The 24,608-nt window shown below is 39.1% G+C and overlaps 1 protein-coding gene across 8 annotated transcripts; it reads left to right on the top strand.

The window, feature by feature from the left end:
- The first annotated feature begins 1,595 nt into the window (after window positions 1-1,595).
- Window positions 1,596-18,934, top strand: TBX22 (T-box transcription factor 22). 8 transcript variants are annotated; one of them, XM_055375947.1, is made up of 10 exons: window positions 1,596-1,935; window positions 8,852-8,906; window positions 9,385-9,561; window positions 10,188-10,371; window positions 11,194-11,295; window positions 12,741-12,915; window positions 13,843-14,007; window positions 14,394-14,458; window positions 15,127-15,212; window positions 17,663-18,934. In XM_055375947.1, exons 3-10 carry the CDS (start codon window positions 9,387-9,389, stop codon window positions 18,274-18,276), a joined length of 1,566 nt encoding a protein of 521 aa, XP_055231922.1. In that variant the 5' UTR covers window positions 1,596-1,935; window positions 8,852-8,906; window positions 9,385-9,386; the 3' UTR covers window positions 18,277-18,934. The 8 variants fall into 8 exon arrangements, with proteins under 8 accessions (XP_055231922.1, XP_055231925.1, XP_055231923.1 ...); XM_055375950.1 differs by lacking the exon at window positions 8,852-8,906 and having other exon boundaries at window positions 9,340-9,561; window positions 12,807-12,915; XM_055375948.1 differs by lacking the exon at window positions 8,852-8,906 and having other exon boundaries at window positions 9,340-9,561; window positions 10,191-10,371.
- The last annotated feature ends 5,674 nt before the right edge of the window (window positions 18,935-24,608 follow it).

Consider the following 24,608-nt stretch of genomic DNA (forward strand, 5'->3'; position numbering starts at 1 on the left):
TTGCCTTGCGCATTACTGTAGAAGAAAACTAGTTAACAAATTCCTTTGTTTTGCTTGGGAAGTTACCAGATTTGGTTAGTAATTGCCTGCCTGATCAAAAGCCATTTCCTTCGTGGTTAACCAAACATCAACTTGACTCTGTTGTGCCCGTTTTAAATATCACCAAAAGTGAACAGCCCCAATTACGACAGGAAACACATTTCCCGACATTAAACAAGGAATAGAAACAGATTTGTCGTGTTTCAAAATGCACATAGTTCTATGGATGGGCTCACATGCTGTTCTTATTTGCAACCTTCTCTCCCTAAACAAACACACAGGAGAGCGAAGACACAAACACATTCTTCTTTCAGTGGGATTGTAGAAGGATTCTTGAAAAATCCTGTCTGAGTTATCTTCAAAAATGGCTGAAACTTATTACTATGACACTTTTTAACTTGAAAATCAAGATAAAGGGGAAAGTCTAAAATAAAATAAAATACAATCACTATTTTACTTTTCTTGAGAGAAAGGAAAATATTTGCCAGGAAAAAATACTTTAGAGAGACTGTAGTCCTCTTCAGACATTTAAAACTTTCACATGAAATAGTAAAATAAATGTAAAAATTAAAAAATAAACCCTTGAGTTTTTGTGTGGTTGACTGTGAGCTGCAAATCTCAGGAACACCGGAATGCATTTATAAACCCATCAGAAATATCACCCTCACTATTTGGCATTCAGTATTGATAAGAAATGCGTGGTCCTCCTTGGCCTCTGGTTTTTCAGGCAGGGTTATAATAGGCATTATCTGCTTCAGGTGTTTTATTTGGGAAGTCCCCTGGGTCCTTCCTAGTTATCCATGGCACTGCGGTGTGGTAGCCCAATGCGGGGTAGCTGGGGTTTCCTGCATTACTTGAAAGGTATGGTGCTCTCTGCAATGGAGAAAATAAATTTAAAAGCTATAGAATTCGTCCAATTAAACCGCACTAATCCAGAATCTGTCTTCTCTTCTCTGAGAGCCTCTTCACTAGAGGATAAAATGAGCATTGATTTTTCAAGTACCTATGGATCACTTATTGCTAGTAAATTCTTCTGACTTAGGGCCTTAAGCCCTTTTCGATTCTCTCTGAGCTGCCCTGGAGAAATAAACCAACAAGTAAAAATCAAACATGTTCTATTTTGCAGCAGAAAAATGTGTCAGCCAAGGCATTTCTGGGATTCGCTGTGCATTAAATTGTGTGTGTGTGTGTGTGTGTGTGTGTGTGTTGGATCTTTCCTTTGGGAGGTGTAAAGTTTTGTTTATGTGGCACTTGCAGACTGAGAGGGGGATCCTGGCCACTGAGAGTCTCTACACTGCCTGGGAATCACTGCCTGAGGCTGAATGGGTCCCTTAGTGGATGACTCCAGAGCTGAACCCCTTGAGTGGAGCTTCTGAGCTGCTGTTGTTGATTGAGGATTGAAAAGTGTTTTCCAACTGCAAGTGCTCCTGCTGGGCATGGAAATGAGCTGACTAGACTTGTAAAGTCAATCCACTCCTGCTTCAAAGGCATTTTTTCCCAAGTGCATTAGCCTGTAGCTCAGAGCAGGATGCAGCCAGGTATGGTTGCAACCGGGAGGCTGAGGTAGGATGCAGGGTGCCTGCAGCCTTGAGGCTCTGAAAGCTGAAATCACAGACTGTCATTGTGACTTCATGGCCAACCTTGAGTAACAGCAGGTCTTCTGTGGGAGAAGTTGCTGGAGTCCAACCCCGGAAGTAGCAAGTGCCTCTCCCACAGCTGAGGGCCAGAACACCACGTTCTCTTGTGCTCTGGCTCTAGGCCACTCTTCTCTGGGCTCTTGAGAAGAGCTGCTGCAGGCATTTGCAGAGTGAATGAGCTCTGACTGAGACTTGACTTCAGACCCACTGGGCTGGCCTGGCCTCTTGACACAGCAACACACTGCTTCTTGCCTTCCAGGTAAATACCTCTGCCTTACTGACCATGTTATGGGTTTTAGTGGGACATCAGTACAGGGATTCTCCTCAGCCTCTGCCTCTCCTGTTAACTATCACTAACCAAGTCCCTAACATTAGGAAAGTCCAACTGATAATTGTCAGTTTTATCTTTCATTAACTGGGGGTTTTATGACAGAGATCTTGCAATCACTACTTCTCGGGGGACTGGAAGTAGAATGTTAGTGCTCTTTAAAATTAATGAAGGCTAGACTTGTCCAGTCTGTTAAGAGTATGCTGTAATACCCAAAGAAGCCAGCAATAGTCCCTCTCCTAGGCAGCAATGCAGCCAGAAGGCTCCCAGGCCCAGGATACTATGCATTAGTGCTCACAGATCTTGTTTAGGGAGCTAGGGAGCAAGGGGAAGGGACGGGAGTGCCTCCTGGAAGGTGAGGACTGAAGCCAACGTGGAAGTCACTGAGCTGAGTGGCAGGTGTCTAACACTGAAAAGTGGCCCTAGCCAAGGGCTCTAAGTAGTGGTACCTTCTACCGAGGCTCTTCCCCAAGGAGCTCTAGATCCACAGAGGCAGAAGGATTATTTGATCTTCTTTGCACTCCTTTGATTTCAGGAGGAGGTCTGAAGTCCCAAAGCATGGGCATTGGGGTGAGAGAGGGAACATCAAAGTGTGCCAAAAAACATTGTTTTATTTTACTTATTGCTGATTTTTCTTACCAGAGCTTGAGTTCATACACTGCATTGTAACACAAACACACAAGCACACATACCACACACACACACATGCCTTCAAACTAGAGAAGGAGACTACAGAAAGCACCTGGCCATAAAAGGCATGTCAAGGAGTTTGCTGTAGGGTGGTGGTTATGGTTGCTTTGCTTCAGTTCAGCAGACTTATCTCCATGAAGACCTTATTGTTTTCTGTGATTTCTCTTTTGTATTTTTTAAAATTTGTCTTTATTTCTTAATTATTAAAACCTTCCCTTTTGCCCCTCGGAGCATTGATCAGGGTTTACTAACTACAAATATTTACTTCATGAAGGAGCAGTTTTTTCTCTAGTAATATTAATGTGGGGACCCTGGGAAGGAAGACAGTGTATGAAAGAAGGCATAGATTGGCTTCAAGCACAGGCAGTATAGGGGTTTGCCTATATTTGGTGTTTTGATAGACCTAGGGAAAATCCCTCAGCCTACTACCAAATATTTTTGAGTGTCAGTACATCTGTGGTTGTTAGGTATTGAAAAGCCCTGATTAAATACAGATAATTATGAGAATATGGAAAGAAGCCTTTAGTACCTTATTCACATGCCCTAGGAATGATGAGGTAGGGTGCCAAGTTAAGAAGAGGAAAATATATTGTAAATATCCAGGAGTAAGTAAATAGTGAAAAGATTAGCATGAGATTTGGTGGGCCCAATGGAGTTCAGGATGATTTCTTTCTTAACAGAAGGATCTGCTTCTGTTGGGCTCATGGCTGCCCAAATTAGGCAGAGCCAGATGATGACTCACTGATCTGAGAACTGAGTGGAGTCATTTGGTGAGAAAGCATGTGTAGGGGAAGAGGGTGTAAAGCAAGCATTTTTCTAGTTTTAGGAAGATAAAATAATTCCTCATAAACAGTATTTTTTCAATAATTCATTGATGCAATTAACTTGGCATATCTCCACTCAAGTGATCTGAGCCAGTGATATTTTCCTATATGTCTGAATTATTTATTTTAAAATATCAAACTGGCACCTGCAGTCATTTTTCAAATCCTAGCCCACTTTCTTTGAGGCTGATGCATATAGCATATTTGGAGGTAACTCTGACTCTCATCCTCATTTTTAAAAAGGCAGCATGATGCCAGGTGCGGTGGCTCAAGCCTGTAATCCCAGCACTTTGGGAGGCTGAGGCAGGCAGATCACCTGAGGTCAGGAGTTCAAGACCAGCCTGGCCAACATGGTGAAACCCCGTCTCTACTAAAAATACAAAAATTAGTTGGGCGTGGTTGAACACGCCTGTAATCCCAGCTACTCAGGAGGCTGAGGCAGGAGAATCACCTGAAGCTGGGAGGCAGAGGTTGCAGTGAGCTGAGACTGTGCCATTGCACTCCAGCCTGGGTAACAGAGCGAGATTCCGTCTCAAAAAAAAAAAAAAAAAAAGCATGAAAAATAACAAAGAAAAGGAAAGAGGAAAGATGGGGGTGGAGTAGGTAAAAGAAATGTATAAGGCATAATACCCAAGTTAAAATGACCTAACCTAAAAATTCACACACTGCAAACTCTACCCATGAAAAAATATTATGTCCAGCAGTCCTGATTGAGGAGACTTCAGTTAATATATGACTGTGCAAGTGCCAATGGAGCACCAGAGAGGTAACATAAAAAGGAGTAGGTTTGACACTAGTTTGGTGTTGTTTTGTGTGTGTGTGTGTGTGTGTGTGTGTTTTCTTTAATTTTGTTCATTAGGTTTTATAGAGACAGGATCTTGCTATGTTGCCCAGGATGATCTCGAACTCCTGGACTCAAGCTATCCTTTTCCCTCAGCCTCCCAAAGCACTGAGATTACAAGTGTGAGCCCATATACCTGGCCTTAAGCTCAATGTTTTAATGGAGAGTGTTTGAGGACTAAAAGAGACAGGATGCATTTATAATTATTTATTATTTTCACTGCTCCAGGAAGTCAAAGACAGCTGAAAGGTGACCATACAATGCCTCTTCCGGCAATTACTAGAATCACCATAGGGTAGAATTACATTTGGACTTTCAAAAAGGTTTTTTTCTTTTTCGTTTATTCATTTATCCTGCTCAAAATTAGCCACGTACAAAATTGTCCCCATAATTCTGGGGGCAAATTTCCTAGGAAATTTTTAAAAATTCTATCGACCTTAGGTTATTAATTCAGTGAAGAAATAAGAAAAAGTAGTTGTATGCCTTTGATATACTTCAGTTAGAATGAGAAATACAATGAACTGAAGCCTAATGTTGTAATTATTATCATAGGAAGGCCTTCACCATTTGATAGCAGTATGAACGCATGATTAAATTCAACAGAATGCATTTTCCTGTAGCTAAAGTTTTTGCAAGCATAAGCATTTCGCTTCCAATCCTCCCCATGAGAAGAACACAGTGAACACAGATAAGAATTTGTATCTCTACTTTTTCTTCCCCTACTCTACCGAGGAGCAAGAGTAACAAAGTTTGACATGCATAACTCAAGACTAGATTAATAAAAGCACAGTCTTCTTGAGAGATTATATTGAATTAAGCTAACCAGAAGTTGAGGGATTCAGTGTGAGAATTACTTTAACATTAACTAGGCCACATCCCTCAATTTCCTGAAGTGAGAACACAGCTACGAGTTAGGGTCTTGTCATTAACACATTTTATCTAATCATATAAGAACATACACTTACATTGCATTGGTAAATACCAAAGATATATTTCCAAGGATGAACTTGATAAAAACAGGTCGTGTATTCTAGAAGACATGTTTCCTATGGATTTTTGAAATTCAAATGCAATCTTTTGGTTTAATTCACTAATTTTATTTATTAAAATAGTATTTGAATTTCTTAAAAAAAAGGTGGCTTCCCTAAAGACTTTCAACCTTTTGAATCTGCTTAAGGATTTAGCCAAAAGTTGGGGGTTCCAGTGTTGATCCCAAAGTTTTCCCCTTCGAGTGTTTCGCCTCAAAGAATTCACGGCTGTATAGTTGATAGAAAGATTAGCACATTCTTGAAATTAACTCCCATCATCTCTTTAATTTTGAAAACATCTGTGAGTGCTTACTATGTTCCAGGCTTTGTCCTAAGTGGTTTGCATGTTTTCTTCTCTTTTTACTAAACTCTCAGATATATAAACACACTTACAGAAACATACTCTATGATAAAAGTGTTAGAAATAATAGCTTTAAATGGTTAAAACAAAGAACTGAATGCAAAAAAAAGACTTGTGTAAGGTCATTCAGATAGAAAGTAGAGTCAGAATTTGAATCAGGTCAGTCTGAATCTAAAGTCTGTCTTCTTACATGCTGTACTGCTTGAGCCTTATTCCTATTTATTATCATAGCCTGAAGAATTCGTGTAGAAAGTAAAATTTAGTCAATAACATAATTTTCCTATTCTCATAACCAGTAGTATTGAAAAAGGAGAAGAGGTAGGAAGAAAGAAAACTAGAAGAAGAAAGTGATCTTCCAAACTTTTATCAAGATGAGTGTATTTGTCAAGACTCTTTTGTCTACAAGTAATGGAAACCCAGCTGAAGCTCACTTAAGCAAACAATGATAATTTATTTCTTCATGTCACTTAGCTAGTGCAGGCAAAGTTGAATTCAGGTACTCAAATGATGTTGTGGGGAAGCTGATTACATTTCCTGACTCTGCTTTCATTAAAGTGTTCATTAGAGTGTTCATTCTAAGGAGGTCTTTCCCAAGTAATGACAAAAAAAAAGGCCATGAGTAGCTTGTTTCAGATTCATGTTCTACAAGCTTGGAACTATGCCAAAATATTTTAATCATGGGGAGTGGGCAATTCAAAACCAACATTTCACTGTAAGGATTTTCCTATTATCAAACTTAAAAAACATATTCTTCTTTCTATTGTGGGCGCCTGTGGGTCTCAGAAACCTCCCCATGTTTCGCTGCCCCTCCATTGTTGAAGAGTCTCTTATAAAGGTTTATGGGTGTTCATGGGTGAAATATAGAGATGCCCCAAAGAGACTTCCAGGTGTGGAGAACGAATTGCTGGCATTAGTACACGTGCCTCAGGCCCCCAATACCTGACAGCCCAGTGCTTCAGCAGCTGACCAGACTGCAAAGCTAGTTATGAGATAATGCAATATTTTCCCCCTCAGATACAAGTTAACAGGAATTAACTATATTTTAGTCTAGTACATACAAGGGAGAGCTAAGCTACATATGTCCCAGTGATGTCAACAGATATATACAGAAATGGGAATGGAAAAAGTTCAGATTACAAAAATAAAAAAATTCTGGATGACTAAATTACATGCATGTAATAAATATTAAGAAAGAAGTTTCTTCTAAGAAAGAAACTTACACCCAAGATATGCTATTTTCTTGATTTCAAAATATCACATCATATGTTAGGTAGCCTAAAATACTAGCACAGACATTGCAACAAACATCTTTTGCCTTATTTTTACAAAAATCTATTTAAAAAAAAGATACCAAGCAAAGTTGTCCCTTTCTATACAAGGTAATGTCCTGCCTTTTAACAATAAATTGAGCTAAGGTTAAAGGCAAGATAACGCCTGTATTAGGAGATACTAACACAAATATTACATGGTAATAATTGCACTCTAAAATTAACAAATAAACTCGACTTTTCTGTTTTTTAGTTGTGTATTTTAGCTAAGAGCATGCAATAAATTATAGATAGATAGATATAGATAGATAGATAGATAGATAGATAGATAGATAGATAGATAGATGATAGACAGATATAGATAGATAGATAGATAGATAGATAGATAGATAGATAGATAGATAGATAGATGATAGATATAGATAGATAGACAGATAGATAGATAGATCTTCTGAGTAAGAGGAAATGAACACTCTCCCCCCACTTTAATGGGTGCGAAAAGAAACGAATGCTCCTAAGAGATGTGGCAAAGATCACATGCAGATGTGGCTGTTTTCCAGCCCAAGTTCCTTACACGAAATTGGTCTTGCCTGTGAGGTTCACTTTGCCTGTCTAGGATAGGGACAGTGTCTTTCTCAATTCTGCATGGTGAGCAGTGGCTAAATAATGATTGAGCCAAACCCTTCAGCAGCATTCAAGCTGTAACTAACTCTTTGCCATACTGAGATTTTTAGAGTGTTTAAAGTCATACCCAAGTTGCCTGAAGATCTCCTCCCTATGGCTGAATATCCCCCTACCACCACCACTACCACTGCCATCACAGTGGCAGGGCACATTTGTACCTAAGTAGCTGAAATTAAAAGGACACACAGGTCTTTTACTCTCAGATTCCAGTATCGGCATATTATAAGTTATTTCAAGTTGCATCTTATTTTAAATGAACTTGGATCAGCTTTAAATGCCCTTTTTACAAATGTGTCAGAGGAGAATAATATAATTTTTCTGGAAAAATGCAAATGCCATTAGTTAAGATGCAACCTGCAAAAGAATCCAGGGGCACTTGATTTCTTATTTCTGATGAAAAGTAGGAGACCAAATCATATGCACACAGGCAGACATCTCATATCTGCACACATAAACATGCTCTTTGGATGTCGTAGACAAGTCTCTTCCTGAAAAAAAAAGAAACTTGTACATTCATTTTAAGGAAAAGTAAAATCCAGCCCAAGAATATATTCCAGGAGACACTGGAATCAATTACTTAATCCGAACATTTTGAGTTGTGCACATTCTTGGGAGCAAAGGCCCTTTTGTTGCCCTGCTGGTGGACCTGGAGTTTTTAGACTGTGTTTGCTGATTAAGTCCTGTGAGAAAAAACAAAGGCTATGTATAGGAATACTGGGCTCCAGCAGAGGCAGGGCTTGAAGATCCAAGTTTTCTCTGATGCTTGACAGTGGCATTGGGAGACTCCTGCCTGCCCTCACCTCACTAACAGAAGAGAGAGGATAAACTGGCACAACTGCTGCTCACCTAATTTGAGACACCAACTGCAGAGCCAACTGGCCCCAAAAGCTTGTACTCCTTTCTGTTTCCCAGTGCCTTCACTGGAGAGCAAAAGACCCTGATACATCTCTCTGGATCTGCTTAAAGTGGTCCCTCGTGGGCAATTATTTCGCATGTCTTTGAGTTTTATAATTTAATGTAAAGCTGTAACCTGTGTCTCCCTTTTCGCCTCTCTCTACTTCCCTATCTAGCTTTTTTTCAACAAGCTCCAAAACCCCCCTCCCTGTTAGACTCTGAAGTGTCACTCACTGTGTTTTTTATGCTTCCAATAGTTTCCAAAACAAACAGTGGAGGCAGTGACCGGCTGGGTATTCACTGGATGCAACAGTAACTCCCAATCCGAGCAACCTGAGCCGCCATTGGCGGCAGGTCTGCTCCCTAAAAGGCCAGCACTTGCCAATCTCTGCTCTGCCAGGTCCTGGAATCAGGGATTTGAGGACTAATGGTCTGCACATGTCCACTGGGAGGAAGGGAGACTAGACTTTGAAGGACGAATACACTAGTTTGATCTTCCTCTCCTTTCATTTTGTCTATTCAAACAAAAAATATATATGTATATAAAAAAATTACACACACACACACACACACACACACACACACACACACAATTATTTTCTTTGAATACAGATCCAGAAATTGTTTTTCAGATTTGGGTTTTGGGTTTGGGGTTTAGTTTTGTTTTGTTTTTCCCGCTTTCCCTCCTTCCTTCACCCTCTGTGCCCTCCGCCTGTGTCTCCCCCTCCCTCCCTCCCTAACCCAGTTCAGGTTGAAACTTTGCTGCAAAGAATCCCTTCACCCCCTCCAGGGATGGCTCTGAGCTCTCGGGCGCGTGCCTTTTCCGTGGAAGCCTTGGTGGGGAGACCCAGCAAAAGAAAATTCCAAGACCCAATACAGGAGGAGCAGCCTGAGCTGCAGGAGAAAAAGGGCGGAGAGGAAGAGGAGGAGAGAAGGAGCAGCGCTGCAGGGAAGAGCGAGCCGCTTGGTAAGTACTCCCATTGCCCTGAGCCCGTTGCCTGAGCTTACTGGTTCCGCATCTCTCCGCCTGGCTCGCGTCCCGACGCAGCCAGACAGCCACATTAGGAGCCGCGAGACACCTCGACCACCTGGTGAAGGGGAAGTTTCAGCGCCTCCGAATCCATCCCGGAGTACAGCAGTTTCTTTGCGGTAAAGGGGAGGGTCCCTACATAATTGTGAAGTGAGTCTCTCCTACATCCTCCTCCTACCCTCGCGGAAAGCTCTCACAGCCAGCGGGTGGCTGTTGTATCCTGGGATGGGAAGCAGGGCGAGTTCCCAAATCCCGAGGGCATCCAGTCTCGGTTATCAACGTCTCCAGGAGAGTGATGATTGGCAAATCTAAAAAAAAAAAAAAACAAAACAAAAAAACGAAAACGGGTGTGGGCGGGGGGGAGGTGTCGGGTGTCTCACCTTTCAAGGCCCCTCTCTCTCCATTAAGCGGCCACAGAGGGTGTTATGCGGAGCTTGGGGAATCTGTCGCCAAAGTTCCTGGGGAAGGGACAAGGCCCTGTCTGCTCCAAGATAGGCACCAGCGAGAAGTGGGCATGTGAACTGTGACGCTCTCTCAAACCCTGAGCGCCTTTCTGTGTCCAGCAGAAAAACAACCTAAGACAGAGCCCTCAACATCTGCTTCCTCTGGCTGCGGCAGCGACAGCGGCGACGGCAACAGCTCTGAAAGTCTGGAAGAGAAAGATATTCAAATGGAACTTCAAGGATCTGAACTGTGGAAGAGATTCCATGACATCGGGACTGAGATGATCATTACTAAAGCGGGCAGGTTCGGTTCTGCCCAAGCTGTTCACAAGGGTCACACACATTAGGCACTTAATTTACCGCTCTGGTAAGATGAGGACTCTCCAGTTTTATGCTCTGGTACTCCTCTGTCCCTTTTCCCCAACTCCCTGACATACAGTAGAAAGCCATAGCCCCTCAATTGATAGGGCTCGGACTTACCTGGCCCCATGTAAGTGGCTCATTCTTCCTTTCCTGTACACTGTGACTCCAATAACTCACTTCCCCGTCTCCTGCTTGTGTAGTATAAGACAAAAATCAGACTTTGGTCTTAGACTGTGGCCAGACCTCTCAGTTAAGGCCTCTAAGATAACCATGGACAGTATCCCATGTCACAGTTCCTCGCGCCCGCCAGACCTGGCCCAGGTTATTTTGAGGTGAGCCATTCCCATAGCCACCTTTTGGCATGGGACAGCCACTTCACTGCAGCTGGTTATTTTGTGAGTCTTACTAATTTCAGCCTTCCACAAATCTGCCTCACAGAAAGTACCCTTGAAAAGGAGGTTGGGACACAGCTTTTTCTCTCATACTTTCTCTTCTATAGCTTTTTATTATGGTTGGGGAGGGACATGAACAAAGCCTTGTGGTAATAATATTCTGCTCCACTTAGAAATTCCGTACTTGTTCGGTCAAGTATGCAACCAACAATCTTTCCTCATGTAGCAAATGCTATTCCTTGCTATTTTGAAAAGGGAAGGGTATTGTGAGTCCCTTCACTTTTTACTGGAGTCAGCATTTGTCCAGAAACATTCCCTCTTCCAAACATTTCTAAAAGCTCTTGGGTCAGTCCTTATTTTCTTTCTTACAGGCGGATGTTCCCCTCTGTTCGGGTCAAGGTGAAAGGGTTGGATCCAGGGAAGCAGTACCATGTGGCCATCGATGTGGTGCCAGTGGATTCCAAACGCTATAGGTAATGGGCCCCATAGAATGGTACTCCATGCCCAGGCTAGGGCCAGGGATTTGGACCTTCAGACCTGAAACCTGACAGCATGACTTTGAAAACTCTAGCATCTAGCATGGGGGGTGGGGGTGGGGGATTGCTCTCCTGTGGGCTTTGGGAGTTGAATTTTCTTATTCAAATTGGGGTTCCCAGTGAAAGAAGAGAAGCCTTCTTCCTCTCTCTGCCCCCATCCCCTCTTGGAATGCAGTGAATTCAGGGCACTAATTAGAGCTCCAAATGTACCCCAAGCCTCTCCCTACCCACTGCTCTGGTCTTGGTTGTGTAAACTGCAGAGGGTGTGGGCTCTGGTAGTCAGAAGGGAAGCAGGTTGAAGGAATTGTGGGAGAAATCCCCAGGCTCTATGGGAGCCTGGGCATCTGGGGACATGCTGGGCTCTGAGCTGTGCTGCTTTGGCAGCAGGAGGCCAGAAGGATGACCAATTTGCCACTCAAGGTCAGTCAAGCGTTCCTGTGTCTAGGCCTGTCTTTTCGTCCATCTTTAACCTTTCCCCTGAAGTAATGTCTGGGTCTTAAAGGGTACAAGTATCATTTTCCCTTTATTTAAGCCCTCAACCTACAGCAGGCTGAAAGTGGCCCAACTGTTTTAAAGCCAAAAAGCCCTTCTGGGATACACCCCAGACACACCAGCTTGCCAGCACTTTGACTCAGGGGCTTGGGGTCCAGTTCAGGGTTGGAGGGGTTGGGGAGGTGACAGCTGTTTACACTAGGGCTGGGAGCATTTGACCCAGAGGTGGGTCCCTGGTCCTCCAAGGAGACAGCCCACCTCAAAACCAGAGCTAGCTTTGAAAGCAAGGAGAAGGCTCCGCTCAGAGGACTGCTGGGGCTGCAGTATGGAAACAGCAGAAAAAGCTGTTTGCTTCTCAAATTGCAGCTGGCTTGGGAATAGGAGCAAAACTGGGAAGTTGAGATTGGAAATAGTGTGAAAATCAGCTAGAGGCTGCGCAAGGCTGTGTTCCTAAGAGTTTTCTTGATGTGAAGCCTTATTGGCAAAAGGGCTTCCACAAAGAGTGGTGACAGTGGCCTAGACAAGACATCCTTGTCAGCCCTCCACTTCTTCCCAGACTCTTCACACCCAAAGCTAGTGGATTTTTCCATTATCTCTGTGAGATAAAATTTGTTAGATCAATTTCTGTGGTGGTTTCTGTGAGAAAATACAAATCAGACTTAGAAATCTCATGACATTTTACTTGCCCTGCACTTCATTGCATTTTGATGACATATGCTTATTTACAGTTTATTTTTTGCCCCGAATGCTTGTTAGAAATTAAGTTGAGTCTTCTCCTTACTTGCCCTTGGGATCACTGGGCTAATCTGGAGCGAAGTCCTCAGGAACAGAACACAACAGCTCCCAGCTTTGGCTTGCTGCACCTAATGCCACAGCATGTGTTTTTTCAGGTACGTGTATCACAGCTCACAGTGGATGGTAGCCGGGAATACAGACCATTTGTGCATTATTCCTAGATTCTATGTTCACCCGGACTCACCCTGCTCGGGAGAGACCTGGATGCGGCAGATCATCAGCTTTGATCGCATGAAACTCACCAACAATGAGATGGATGACAAAGGCCACGTATGTGAGCACAATCCTTTACCCCGAGGAGGGAGGTGCCAAGGCTCCTGCCCACTGGTCACCCTGGAGAGGCCAGGGAGGCTTTTTGCAGATGCACATGTTGTGTTTTTTAGGAACTGTCCAAGCCCTGCACCTGTAAGTAAAGTAGCTAACCTAGGGCTCCTGAAACGTTTGTTTAGCATCTGAGATGCTGGCGACTGGGGATGGTGAATATAGGGAGTTTGAGGACAGAAGGAGAACTGTTTAAGCCAGAATGCCTGGTCTGGGAGAGTAGGAGGGAACCATTCAGGGAGTTCTCAGGCACCTTAGCCTCCTTGGCAATCACTGTGATCTCTGATTGCCTTCCTATAGTCCACGCAGTTGGATGGGCACCCAGTGTATGGTATAGTTTGATGGAAGGATACAAGTTGGGGAATCTCAGACTGCATCCTGGAAATCTCCCCAACAGCCTACCCTCATAGGTCCTATTGATCTTGCACGTTCTCACTAGGTGCACCCCTGCTTCTGCCCTCCCCAGTCTGGCACTGTGCCAGCTACAAAAGGAAAGAGGGAAGCTCCCAAGATTAGGAGGTAGGGTATGTCAGGTTACCCACCATATCCAAGCCTATCAGTTACTGCCATGGGAACCTGTAGCAGGCTAGCAGATCCCAGTGCCACTTCTACACCAGATGGTCGCCAATGTTTGAAGCAGGAAAAGGCCCCAATCTGGAAATGGAATCACTGCTGACTGGTGCCGCTGAGGTGCCTTTCTCTAGAAATGTTTTTAGCTCAGACCGCCTCTGTTGGAGGCCAAATGGCACAACAAAGTAGTTACCTAAGCCTCATCTTTGCCTTTTTGTGTGCACATGGTGGAGGTGGTCAGGAGAGGGAACTAGGGTTTGGGACTGAAGCCAATTTTTCTAACAGCATTGATCATTTCTCCTCCAGATCATTCTGCAATCCATGCATAAGTACAAACCCCGAGTGCACGTGATAGAGCAAGGCAGCAGTGTTGACCTGTCTCAGATTCAGTCCTTGCCCACTGAAGGTGTTAAAACATTCTCCTTTAAAGAAACTGAGTTCACCACAGTAACGGCTTACCAAAACCAACAGGTAAACCTGGTCATGTCTCAGGCGAATGGAAATGGCTCCAGAGGGACCTTGGGATAGAGGCATAGAGGCTAACTTCAATCAATTGCATTTTCCACAATTCTAAATAAAAATCATAGTTTTATTGTATTGTCATCCATGCAAGTTTGATAATGAATTGTGTAAATCTTATGGGAGAAGGCAACTCCAGAAGGTAATTTATAAAAGTAATGATTTATAAATAGGAGCTAACCATTCTAAATATGACTTGCAATATTGTTACATTTATTTAAATTGTCATATTACATGTTTCAACATCTCTTCTGGTGGTTGTAACCACTATAAGCAATGGCAACAGTGTTCTTACTGAAAGCAATGACTTTATCTTTCTCTCTCTATTGAATCCATAGATTACGAAACTAAAAATAGAAAGAAATCCTTTTGCTAAAGGATTTAGAGACACTGGAAGAAACAGGTAAGCAGCATAGCAATGACATCTAATACTGATGTAGCTAGCTATTTTCACAAGTTTTTTTTTTTTTTTTTCCTGAGATGGAGTCTCACTCTGTTGCCCAGGCTGGAGTGCAATGGCACAATCTCAGCTCACTGCAACTTTCGCCTCCCTGGTTCAAGCGATTCTCCTGCCTCGGCCTCCCAAGTAGCTAGGATTACAGGCATGTGCCAACAGACCTGGCTAATTTTTGTATTTTTAGTAGAGACGGGGTTTCACCATGTTGGTCAGGCTGGTCCTGAACTCCTGACCTCGTGATCTGCCCGCCTCAGCCTCCCAAAGTGCTGGGATTACAGGCGTGAGCCACCGTGCCTGGTCCCCCACAAGTTTTAAGGATAAGAAAACTGACTCAGAGACTCAAAAGCTCTAAGTTTTGTGATTAGTAGGTGGTAAGAAAGGAACCCAGATGTTTTGTGTTGAAAACATTACTTCCTCCCACTCCTTTGCTACTCACTATTAAGATCTTGCTTATTTTAGAATTCTAGGTTTGACTGAATTTTATTCAGAAGTCTAGCTATATAAAAGAGAAATATTTAAAATAGTTACATCTGAAAGATATAGCAAAATAACTCAAAATCATTATTTTCAGAAATTGCATTCTGGGGATGCTGAAAGTTGACTCTCTTTTTTAGGGGTGTATTGGATGGGCTTTTAGAGACCTACCCATGGAGGCCTTCTTTCACTCTCGATTTTAAAACCTTTGGCGCAGACACACAAAGTAAGAAAACTTGGAACGTTTGTTTTATTTTTACATATTAATTAAATAACAACATCCGGAACCCTTGTACCAAATACTACACAAGCGGATATGTACATGCAAGAAAATGTGTACTTATGGGTAACTGGGTGTACATTTGCCTGAATGACGAGGTAAGAGGCATAAAGGGAGAGAAGCTGGCATGAAGGAAGAGAATAGAAATGTAATTGTAGACTTATTGACATATGTTAATAAGTTATCTTACACTCTGTGATTTTCAGATTTCATCTGGATTCTTCAGCCTCTCACTGTTTCACATTCTTTAGGATATGCCTGTGGTGCATTTGTAGCCTGATTTGCAAATATGTTACTATTGAAATGAATAGTTTATCTTTTATGAGGACCTTTCAGTACATGTTAAAATGACTTTCATTAAATTCATTGCTTAGCTCTAATTTTCCTCTTTTTTGTTCATGGGGAAAGTAAATGTTAAAAATAATACTAAGTCTTCACAATTTAATTGCCACAAGCATTTAAAAATATTTGCAAGATATTTATTCTCAGATGGTACATTACATGACAAAATAATAATAATTAAATAATGCAGGCTTTCTGGTGGAAGGATACCTTAATTTGCTCTGATAGTTAATAATAAATAGAATAATTTTTATTTGAAAATGGCATGGATTTTTTTATCCCTTTGTCTTTACTCCATCGAAGTTGCTTGTCTTTGACCATTAATTCAAGGTTACAATTGCCAAGCAAAACCAACATTATAGTTAGGTTGAGTTTTACATGCTGCCATAACAACTAACTGAAAAGGGAAGAAGTGAAGTCTAATCATTTGGTGAACTATTTCACTGGAATGGCTGTCTTGATGTGGTTTAGGGAATTGCATGAAAAAAAAAACACTTATTTTACAGTGTCGATTTAACTAATAGCATCTAGAAAGCATACTTTTAAATATCCAAGTCAAAACAAATGTGCACTAATAAAGAACAAGTTAAAGATGATCATGAAATGATAATTTAAAGTACACAGTTTTCTTAATTATTTAACATATCCAAAATGCTCTCAAATTGCAAATAAATGAGCTACTAGTTTCTTAAATAACTTTTAAATGCTTTATTATAAAAGATATTTGCCATCTTGTTGATGAAGGTTTATGATACGTCTACATACACAAAATAGTTAAGAAAACAGCAACACTAAAAAAGAAACAACTTGGTCAAATCCAGCCAATAACCAATTGTTTGAATTCAGACATTTACAAAAATAAGGTTTAGAGTTTAGCGTTTCCTGGACCTTATAATTATCCCTAGTTTTAGTAGATGCTAGGCAAACATAAAAGATCAGCAAACGTCATTGATATGAACACTTACATTCATCTTTATATTTCTTAACTTGCAAATTTATTTCCAACTCTTAAGATATAATGCAGTATGGAAATTGCCCCATTCATTGTTTTTGTATAAGAAAAAAGGCTAAGGCTTTTAAATATATTGCTTTCATTTATACAAGACCATTTTCATGTTCACTAATTTTTTAAATCAGTGGTCAGAGGAATTTTTTAAATCAATGTAACTTTGGTCAGAGGAATTTTTAAAATCAGTGTACCTTTGGTCAGAGGAATTTAAAAAATCAACGTACATGAAATCTATACATTCTATCTATAAATTAAATCTATATAATCCCAAACAACCAATCAATTTGTGCATCTTAACTACTTATTTTAGTAACTTTTTAAGGTTTTAAAATAATAAAACTAGTTTGTGTTTGTAAGATATAATTGACACTAAGTCATAATTGGACTTCTTTGTAATTATTTGTACAAATGTGGTTCAAGTGCCTAGCACAATATTTGAGCAAATGAATGCTTAATACATGATACATGGTAGTAGTGCTAAAAGTAATAGTGGTAGTAGTATAGATCAGTGGTCCCCAACCTTTTTGGTACCAGGGGCCAGTTTTGTGAAAGACAATTTTTCCACAAATGGTGGGGGTTGGGAGGGGATGGTTTCGGGATGAAACTGTTCCACCTCAGATCATCAGGCATTAGATTATCATTAAAGGGCACTCAACCTAGATCCCTCACATGCACAGTTCACAATAGAGTGTGCGCTCCTATGAGAATCTAATGCTGCCGCTGATCTGAAAGGAGGCAGAGCTCAGGCAGTGAGGTAATGCTCACTGGCCTGCTGATCACCTCTTGCTGTCCAGCCTGATTCATAACAGGCTACAGATCTGTACCAGTGGGTAACCCAGGCATTAGCGATACCTAGTATAGATACTATATTCAACTTTAGTCAGAGGAATGAGCAGGTCCTGTCTCAAAGAAGCTAAAAGAACTGTGAACTCACAAGGAAAATTAATCTAAGGATGAAGCAGGGATAGTGATGGATATGATTACTAATATAGCAGGAACATCAAATGTCAAGTTCATTATTCATTGGCTGAATTGTCATTCACAGGTGGAAGCAGTGGCTCATCTCCAGTGACCTCTAGTGGAGGGGCCCCCTCTCCTTTGAACTCCTTACTTTCTCCACTTTGCTTTTCACCTATGTTTCATTTACCTACAAGCTCCCTTGGAATGCCCTGTCCAGAGGCGTACCTGCCCAATGTCAACCTGCCTCTATGCTACAAGATTTGTCCAACTAATTTTTGGCAACAGCAACCTCTTGTTTTACCGGCTCCTGAAAGACTAGCAAGCAGCAACAGTTCTCAGTCTTTAGCCCCACTCATGATGGAAGTGCCTATGTTATCTTCCCTGGGGGTCACCAATTCAAAAAGTGGTTCATCTGAAGACTCCAGTGATCAGTATCTACAAGCACCTAATTCTACCAGTCAAATGTTATATGGATTACAGTCACCTGGAAATATTTTTCTGCCAAACTCCATCACCCCAGAAGCACTCAGTTGCTCCTTTCATCCTTCCTATGACTTTTATAGATACAATTTCTCTATGCCATCTAGACTGATAAGTGGTTCCAACCATCTTAAAGTGAACGACGACAGTCAAGTTTCTTTTGGAGAAGGCAAATGTAATCATGTTCATTGGTATCCAGCAATTAACCATTACCTTTAGTAAGACAATAGCATTTCTAGAACAATTACATGTAAACAAATATTTTCTTTATTTGTAGCCAAAGAAATTTCAACAGTTATTGGGCTTAAAAAGCATCATTACAATACAGTATTTCTTTGTTATACATTTAAAGATTTAAAGTGCCTTATCAAATAATATTCATGAAGAGTTGTTTATAATGTCAAATGAAACCTATAGGAATCTCTGATTACAATGGCCTTGAGCTTCAAAATGAGATATGCAATAAATATTATTTGATGATACTCCACCAGTGAAAATTGATGCTAAGTGATGGGATTTTCAATTATAGTGAAGCTAGTTCACCACGTTAACTGCATTTTACACATTGACAATGACAAAAAGAAGATGGATGTAATTCTCATGAAAGCAGTGAAGCAATTTCAGTTTTAACAATGAAGATTGGCTTTCATGTAATTATCTAGTAGTTGTAGTAGAAAATTTAATTATTTGTTTGCCTTATGCCTTTATACTTTGCTGTTGAAGAAACTACTAATCTCAATTTAAGATACAAATAAGGACACAAACGTTCAAGTATTATATTTTATTTATCTTTGTAGCCTAAAGACCATTTAATCTTGAAGGAACACAAAGATCAAATGAAAAGTAAAACACTCTAAATAAATTTGCTTTTATTTTCTTTTATTTTTGGATAATTCCTAGGTAAAACTTGTTCATTTATTCCTTTAACACCTCTGGTATTTTATACACTATTAGAAAAAAACATATTATTATAGTTTTCTAAGAAAATAAAGACATTATGATTACAAGAGGGAGAATACATTTGAATCCATAAATATGAAAATATCATTATTCTGGTATGATTTAACTCCACTCTTGTGTGTCAATCATAGTGAATTAAACTAGACAAAAGTAGAATAATCTTTTATTTAAGTTTATGAGGTTGAAAAGTTTCCTTTCACCAGGCCCTAAATTTCTGAAAATAATTATGAGGTATAACCTATATACAGCCTGTATATCTTTAAGATGAATCAGATTTTGAGTTTTATGCTAGTAACTCTAGACATTTTATTAAGCCAAGCCCTTTAATATCACAATGGAATGACTTGACTTTTGACAAACTAAGCAAACTGCTAAACTGATTTTTCTAATTTTTCCAACACATATAAAGAATAGCATATTAATTATTTATTTTGCTCAAAATGATTATTTCATCTCAAATATACCTTATAAATGTGCCTTCCTCTATATGTATTAAAATTATCCCCACTCCTGGGAGTAGGGATAGGATGCCACACGATTGCATTCAAATTAAGTATTCTAGTCAAGATGAAGTACTATTTGTGATCTAATGTAATTAGATACTGTTGCAAAAGTCTTTAAGGAATAAAATGTATACTACCCAGGTTTATTAAACAACAAATTAAAATAAGAAAAGACATTTTATTTTTGTCTACTCCAAAACAGGAAAGCTAAAGGCTAACTTTAATTAGTAAAATGGATTGTTACTTTTTCAGCAGAAACCCTTATATCAGATTATAAATGAAACATTCGGAGGTCTACATGGGAGAACATCAGTAATTGGCAAGAGAAAGTATTTAACTGAAAAATCAAAGAGATATCTGGGTTACTTTTTAGTGACTATTTAAAAGAAGGGATTAATTTTGGAGCTTCTCCAGAATACATATACCCTATGCTGTATGTTTCAGATAATATGACTGTATATTACCTATATACAACTACTAATATGTAATTACATTGGTAATTACATTGGTAATGGTGATTAACATAAAGGGGAAACGTTTAAATACAAGAAGGTAAACATTCATGTTTAGCTACATTAAATAATATTCATAAATTGTCATTTTGCACTTTTAATTGAAGAAGTAAACAAAGGAAAGCCTTCATAGATAATTAGACTTGGAAGAAACCTCAAGAGATTCAGTAAGTAGTCCCCTGCTTCTGAGTAAGTGACTCATTTGCAGAAATCTTCTAACAGCTCTAATTAATGCACAGTAAATATTTAGTGCCTTCAACCATTTTTTGTTTAATAAATTCTTACTCCTCAACGGATGGTGCAAAATTTGAGTAACTGGGTAAATTGATGCTATGGTTATGAAATGAAAAACAAAATAATGTGTAATTCTATCACTTTCACCTGCATCAACTAAAAGTTAGACTTGCTTTAGAAATCTACAAAAATACAAAGTCACTCTTGTTGGACTAAGTGTGAAATAGCTGATAAAAGTGGCCAAATGATACTTAATAGACCCCCAAATCTAACAATTAAAACCTCTATTTCCGTCTGATTTGACCATACATATGTGGGCACCACTTCTTTTTATATTCCTCCTTAATTCAGCTCACTAAATTTATAAAATCTGATTCTTAACCTGACCTGGTTATATGACCTACCACAAATAAATATAGGGAAAGTAAGCATTTCATTAACTCTGTGAAATTTGTATGTTGAGTCAGAAAATAAATGAATGGTACTTTACCCTTGTACAGTCCCCAGTGAGGCTCAGACCTGTAGTCAGATTCTCTGGTCAGGAAGGTATTATTTTGTGGAACCATCAGTCAAGCTGAAATCAAGGACCTAAAGTATGAGCCTGGTTACAAAACACATATCTAAGTAGATAAATTCTCTATTCATTACACTTCAAAGACCAATATATAGCTTTAGGTAATATAATTTAGACATCAAACTCTAATACTATTATTTCTTTTCACCCACAGGGGGGTTAAGCCCTCTGGAAATTACATTTTGAAGTATCATATATAACCTTATGTTACATAATTTGAGCCTTCAAACTCACATATATCATTGCTCCTATTCATTGTGCTTGAAAATGAGGAGGTTTATTTTCCTCAGTTTATGAAGACAGATACTCATGATATTTCACTGCTATTAAACATAGGTTCTACACATACTCTGGGAATGGAAAAGACTTCATTCTTTTGTGAGGTTGAAGCATGTCTGTGGGATGAAAAGCGATGAAAAATTAAATCAGCAAGTGATGATTCAGTGAACCATTCCATTATGGAAGACTTCCCTTTTATTCTCCTAATCATTTTTTATTATGCACCCTAGGGATAAGCCGTGGCTCACATAAACCAGGTGATACATATATTTTAAGTATTACTGGTGTAATGCTGAACAAGAACATGACTGAAACAAATGTTTTGTATAAGTATTTAAAATATATTTTACAATAAAATAAAAAATATATTTTACAAAGGTCTACAAACATGCTAATTACAAAATTTAGATGCTTTAAGGTAATCAAATTATATGTATACAGTAGGGTAGTAGGCGGTCATTATTTCTTTACTAAATCTCACTAACAAATCTCTTCCTTATCTGAATATGCAGTTTGATAAATTCCAGATGTCACACTGTAACGTGTGTGTATACGCACACACACACACACATAGAATCAGTGGTGTTTTAGTTTTGTTTTGTTATTAAATAATTTACAGTGTTCTGCTTTTTCTCCCACCCCTTCCTAATACGAGATGCTAAAAAGAACACCTGGTCGTTACATACTTACACTATTAGTTATAGATACTTTTGGGGAAAGGCAAATTTAAACACACGTAGAAATGTCCAACTGCATGTACTGTACTTTATGAATTGAATTGACAGGGTGAAAGTATAATATTTTTACTCAGATTTAGAGATATGTTGCATTTGTGCTGAAAAATTTTTAATTAGCCAAAGTAACCATAATATTGTGTTATAAAGCAACAGTTTACCAATTGACTTCACTAGAATTTAACATGTTTATTGGAGCAGTTTAAAACCAACCAAATACATAGCTTAGGCAGTTGCTTTGATATAAATGCCTTGGTATACATTTAATCTTCTTAAGTTTGGCCTGCAATTAAATGATAATTTGTATTAAAACTGTGCAAATAAACATGGGTTGGTTGACAACATAAAACAGAACAAATAGATACACAGAACACTGGAAACATATTCAGTATTAAAACTATTTACATGTGTGGTGCTGGCCAAATTTTGACATGCTGTTTCAATAAAATACTGAGAGGAAAAAGACTAGAATAATTTCCTTTCAAAGTTTCAAATGTTCATGTTTACAAATTTGTACTGCACATTGATATGTATACATACATTATAGTCAGCAGATGTACAAAAATAGTTACAGGATCTTTCTACTTAGCTGAAATGTATCTACAGGTCTATTGGCTTTATCTTTTAAACTGCCTGAGAGTCACAAATTTTAAAGTTAAATAGAATAGAAAACCTTGAAATTATAGTACTTTTTGATCAAGTCATTATATTTTAATTGTTGTTAAAAGTGGCAGAATTTTGATTTTGGATTGAAGATCACATACTTATGCACAGGATAAAGTATAACGTAATATCTTGGTTGTAGAGAATGGTATAAATAGTTCAAATTTTTACTAGAACTGAAAAGTAATAAAATCATGAGTTTACAATGATTTAAGGTTAATGTATTTAAAGATTTTTTATTGAATACATAATTCAGTCTATCATTTTTATGATCATTTTTAGAACATGTTGATGTTTTAGAACTTTACAATTATTTCAATTTTGCCTGAAATTGTGTTTTCACCATTTCCTTTGTGACATAAAGATTTTGTGACCTTTCTACCAATTACACTGTCTAATCAGACTGATTTTCTTCTTTATTGATAATTGTAAATTATAGAAAAAAATTAATAAAAACACCAACAAATAGATTACTTTTTGGAAGAGTCATTGGTTTCTCAGTAAGACCCAAGTTGAAGTAGAAAAGTTACTCACTGCTGTACCTATGCTAACATTGTATTTGGTTTTCTTTAAAGGGAACCCATACACAAGCCAAACAGTGTTTGTTACATTAGTAGCTATGTTTTGCAAAATTCAGACTGGATCCTCTTCAAATCATGAGAAAGAACTGTTTAGCAAAAGTATAATGATTTTGAAACCTGTCACCATGATACTTTTCTATAATTGTATATTAATGAGGCAATGGTGACGATGGGGCGTCACATTTCAAAAGGCTCTGTAGGCTCTCGCACCACATATATATGGCATTAGGTTAAACTAATCCACTGTTTGCACTCAAGTGTTGTAGCCAAATTCAGCAGGCCTCTGGGTGCGATTAATCAAGGCTGTTGCCCCTAGGCCTTGGGTAGGCAAGATACAGCGTCTTCCAGTGGGTAGTTGGGGTTGAATATCCCAAAGGCCTGATGCTTCACATACACATACATATTATGCTATATTTTAGTTTAGTTATTCATATGCATGTTTCTTCTACTAGATTGTGAGTGAAGGAGGAACAGTATTTTTTATTTTTACTTATTTTTTAAGAATAATTTCACCTTTTATTTTCGATTCAGTGGGGGTACAGGTGTAGGTTTGTTATCTGGATATATTGCATAATGCTGAGGTTTGGGGTATGATTGATCCCATCACCCACGTACTGAGCATGTTATCCAATAGCTAGTTTTTCAACTCTTGCCTCTCCCTCCTCTAGTAGTCCTCAGTGTCTATTGTTGCCATTTTTATGTCCAAAAGTACCTATTGTTTAGCTCCCACTTATAAGTGAGTAAACGTGGTATTGAGTGTTCCATTTCTACGATAATTTGCTTAGGATGATTACCTCCAGCTGCATAAATGTTGCTGCAAAGGACATGATTTCATTCTTTTTATGGCTGCATAGTATTTCATGGTGTATATGTACCACATTTTCTTTATTCAATCCAGAGTTGATGGGCAACTGGGTTGCTTCTATGTCTTTGCTATTGTGAACAGCACTGCAATGAACATATAAGTCCATGTGACTTTTTGGTAGAATGACTTGTTTTCTTTTGGATATATACCAAATAATGGGATTACTGGGTCAAATGGTAATTCTGTTTTAAGTTCTTTGAAAAATTTCCAACCTGATTTCCACAGTGGCTACACTAATTTGCCATTCCTATCAACAGTCTACAAGTATTCCCTTTTCTCTGCAGCTTTGCCAGTAATTAAAAAAAAAACTTTAGCAGAATTAAATTTAAAGTAATTTCATTGAGCAATAAAAAATTCGTGAATTGGGCAGCCTCCTGAGCCAGGGTAGGCTCAGAGACTCCAGGGCAGCCACGTGGTGGAAGAAGATTTATGGACAGAAAAAGGAAAATGACATACAGAAACAGCTGGGTTGGTTACAGCTCGAGGTTTGTCTTATTTGAACATGGTTCAAAGAGTTGGCAACATTTGATAGGCCAAAACTCGGTGATTGGCACAAGTGTAGGCTATGGTCTGTTTACAATTCCACTTGTTATAGTTCATGATGTACAGAAAAATTTTAGGCAGAACTTAAAATGTGTAAGGAGGC

Source organism: Gorilla gorilla, chromosome X (assembly GCF_029281585.2).
Source record: "Gorilla gorilla gorilla isolate KB3781 chromosome X, NHGRI_mGorGor1-v2.1_pri, whole genome shotgun sequence".
NCBI lineage: Eukaryota > Metazoa > Chordata > Mammalia > Primates > Hominidae > Gorilla > Gorilla gorilla.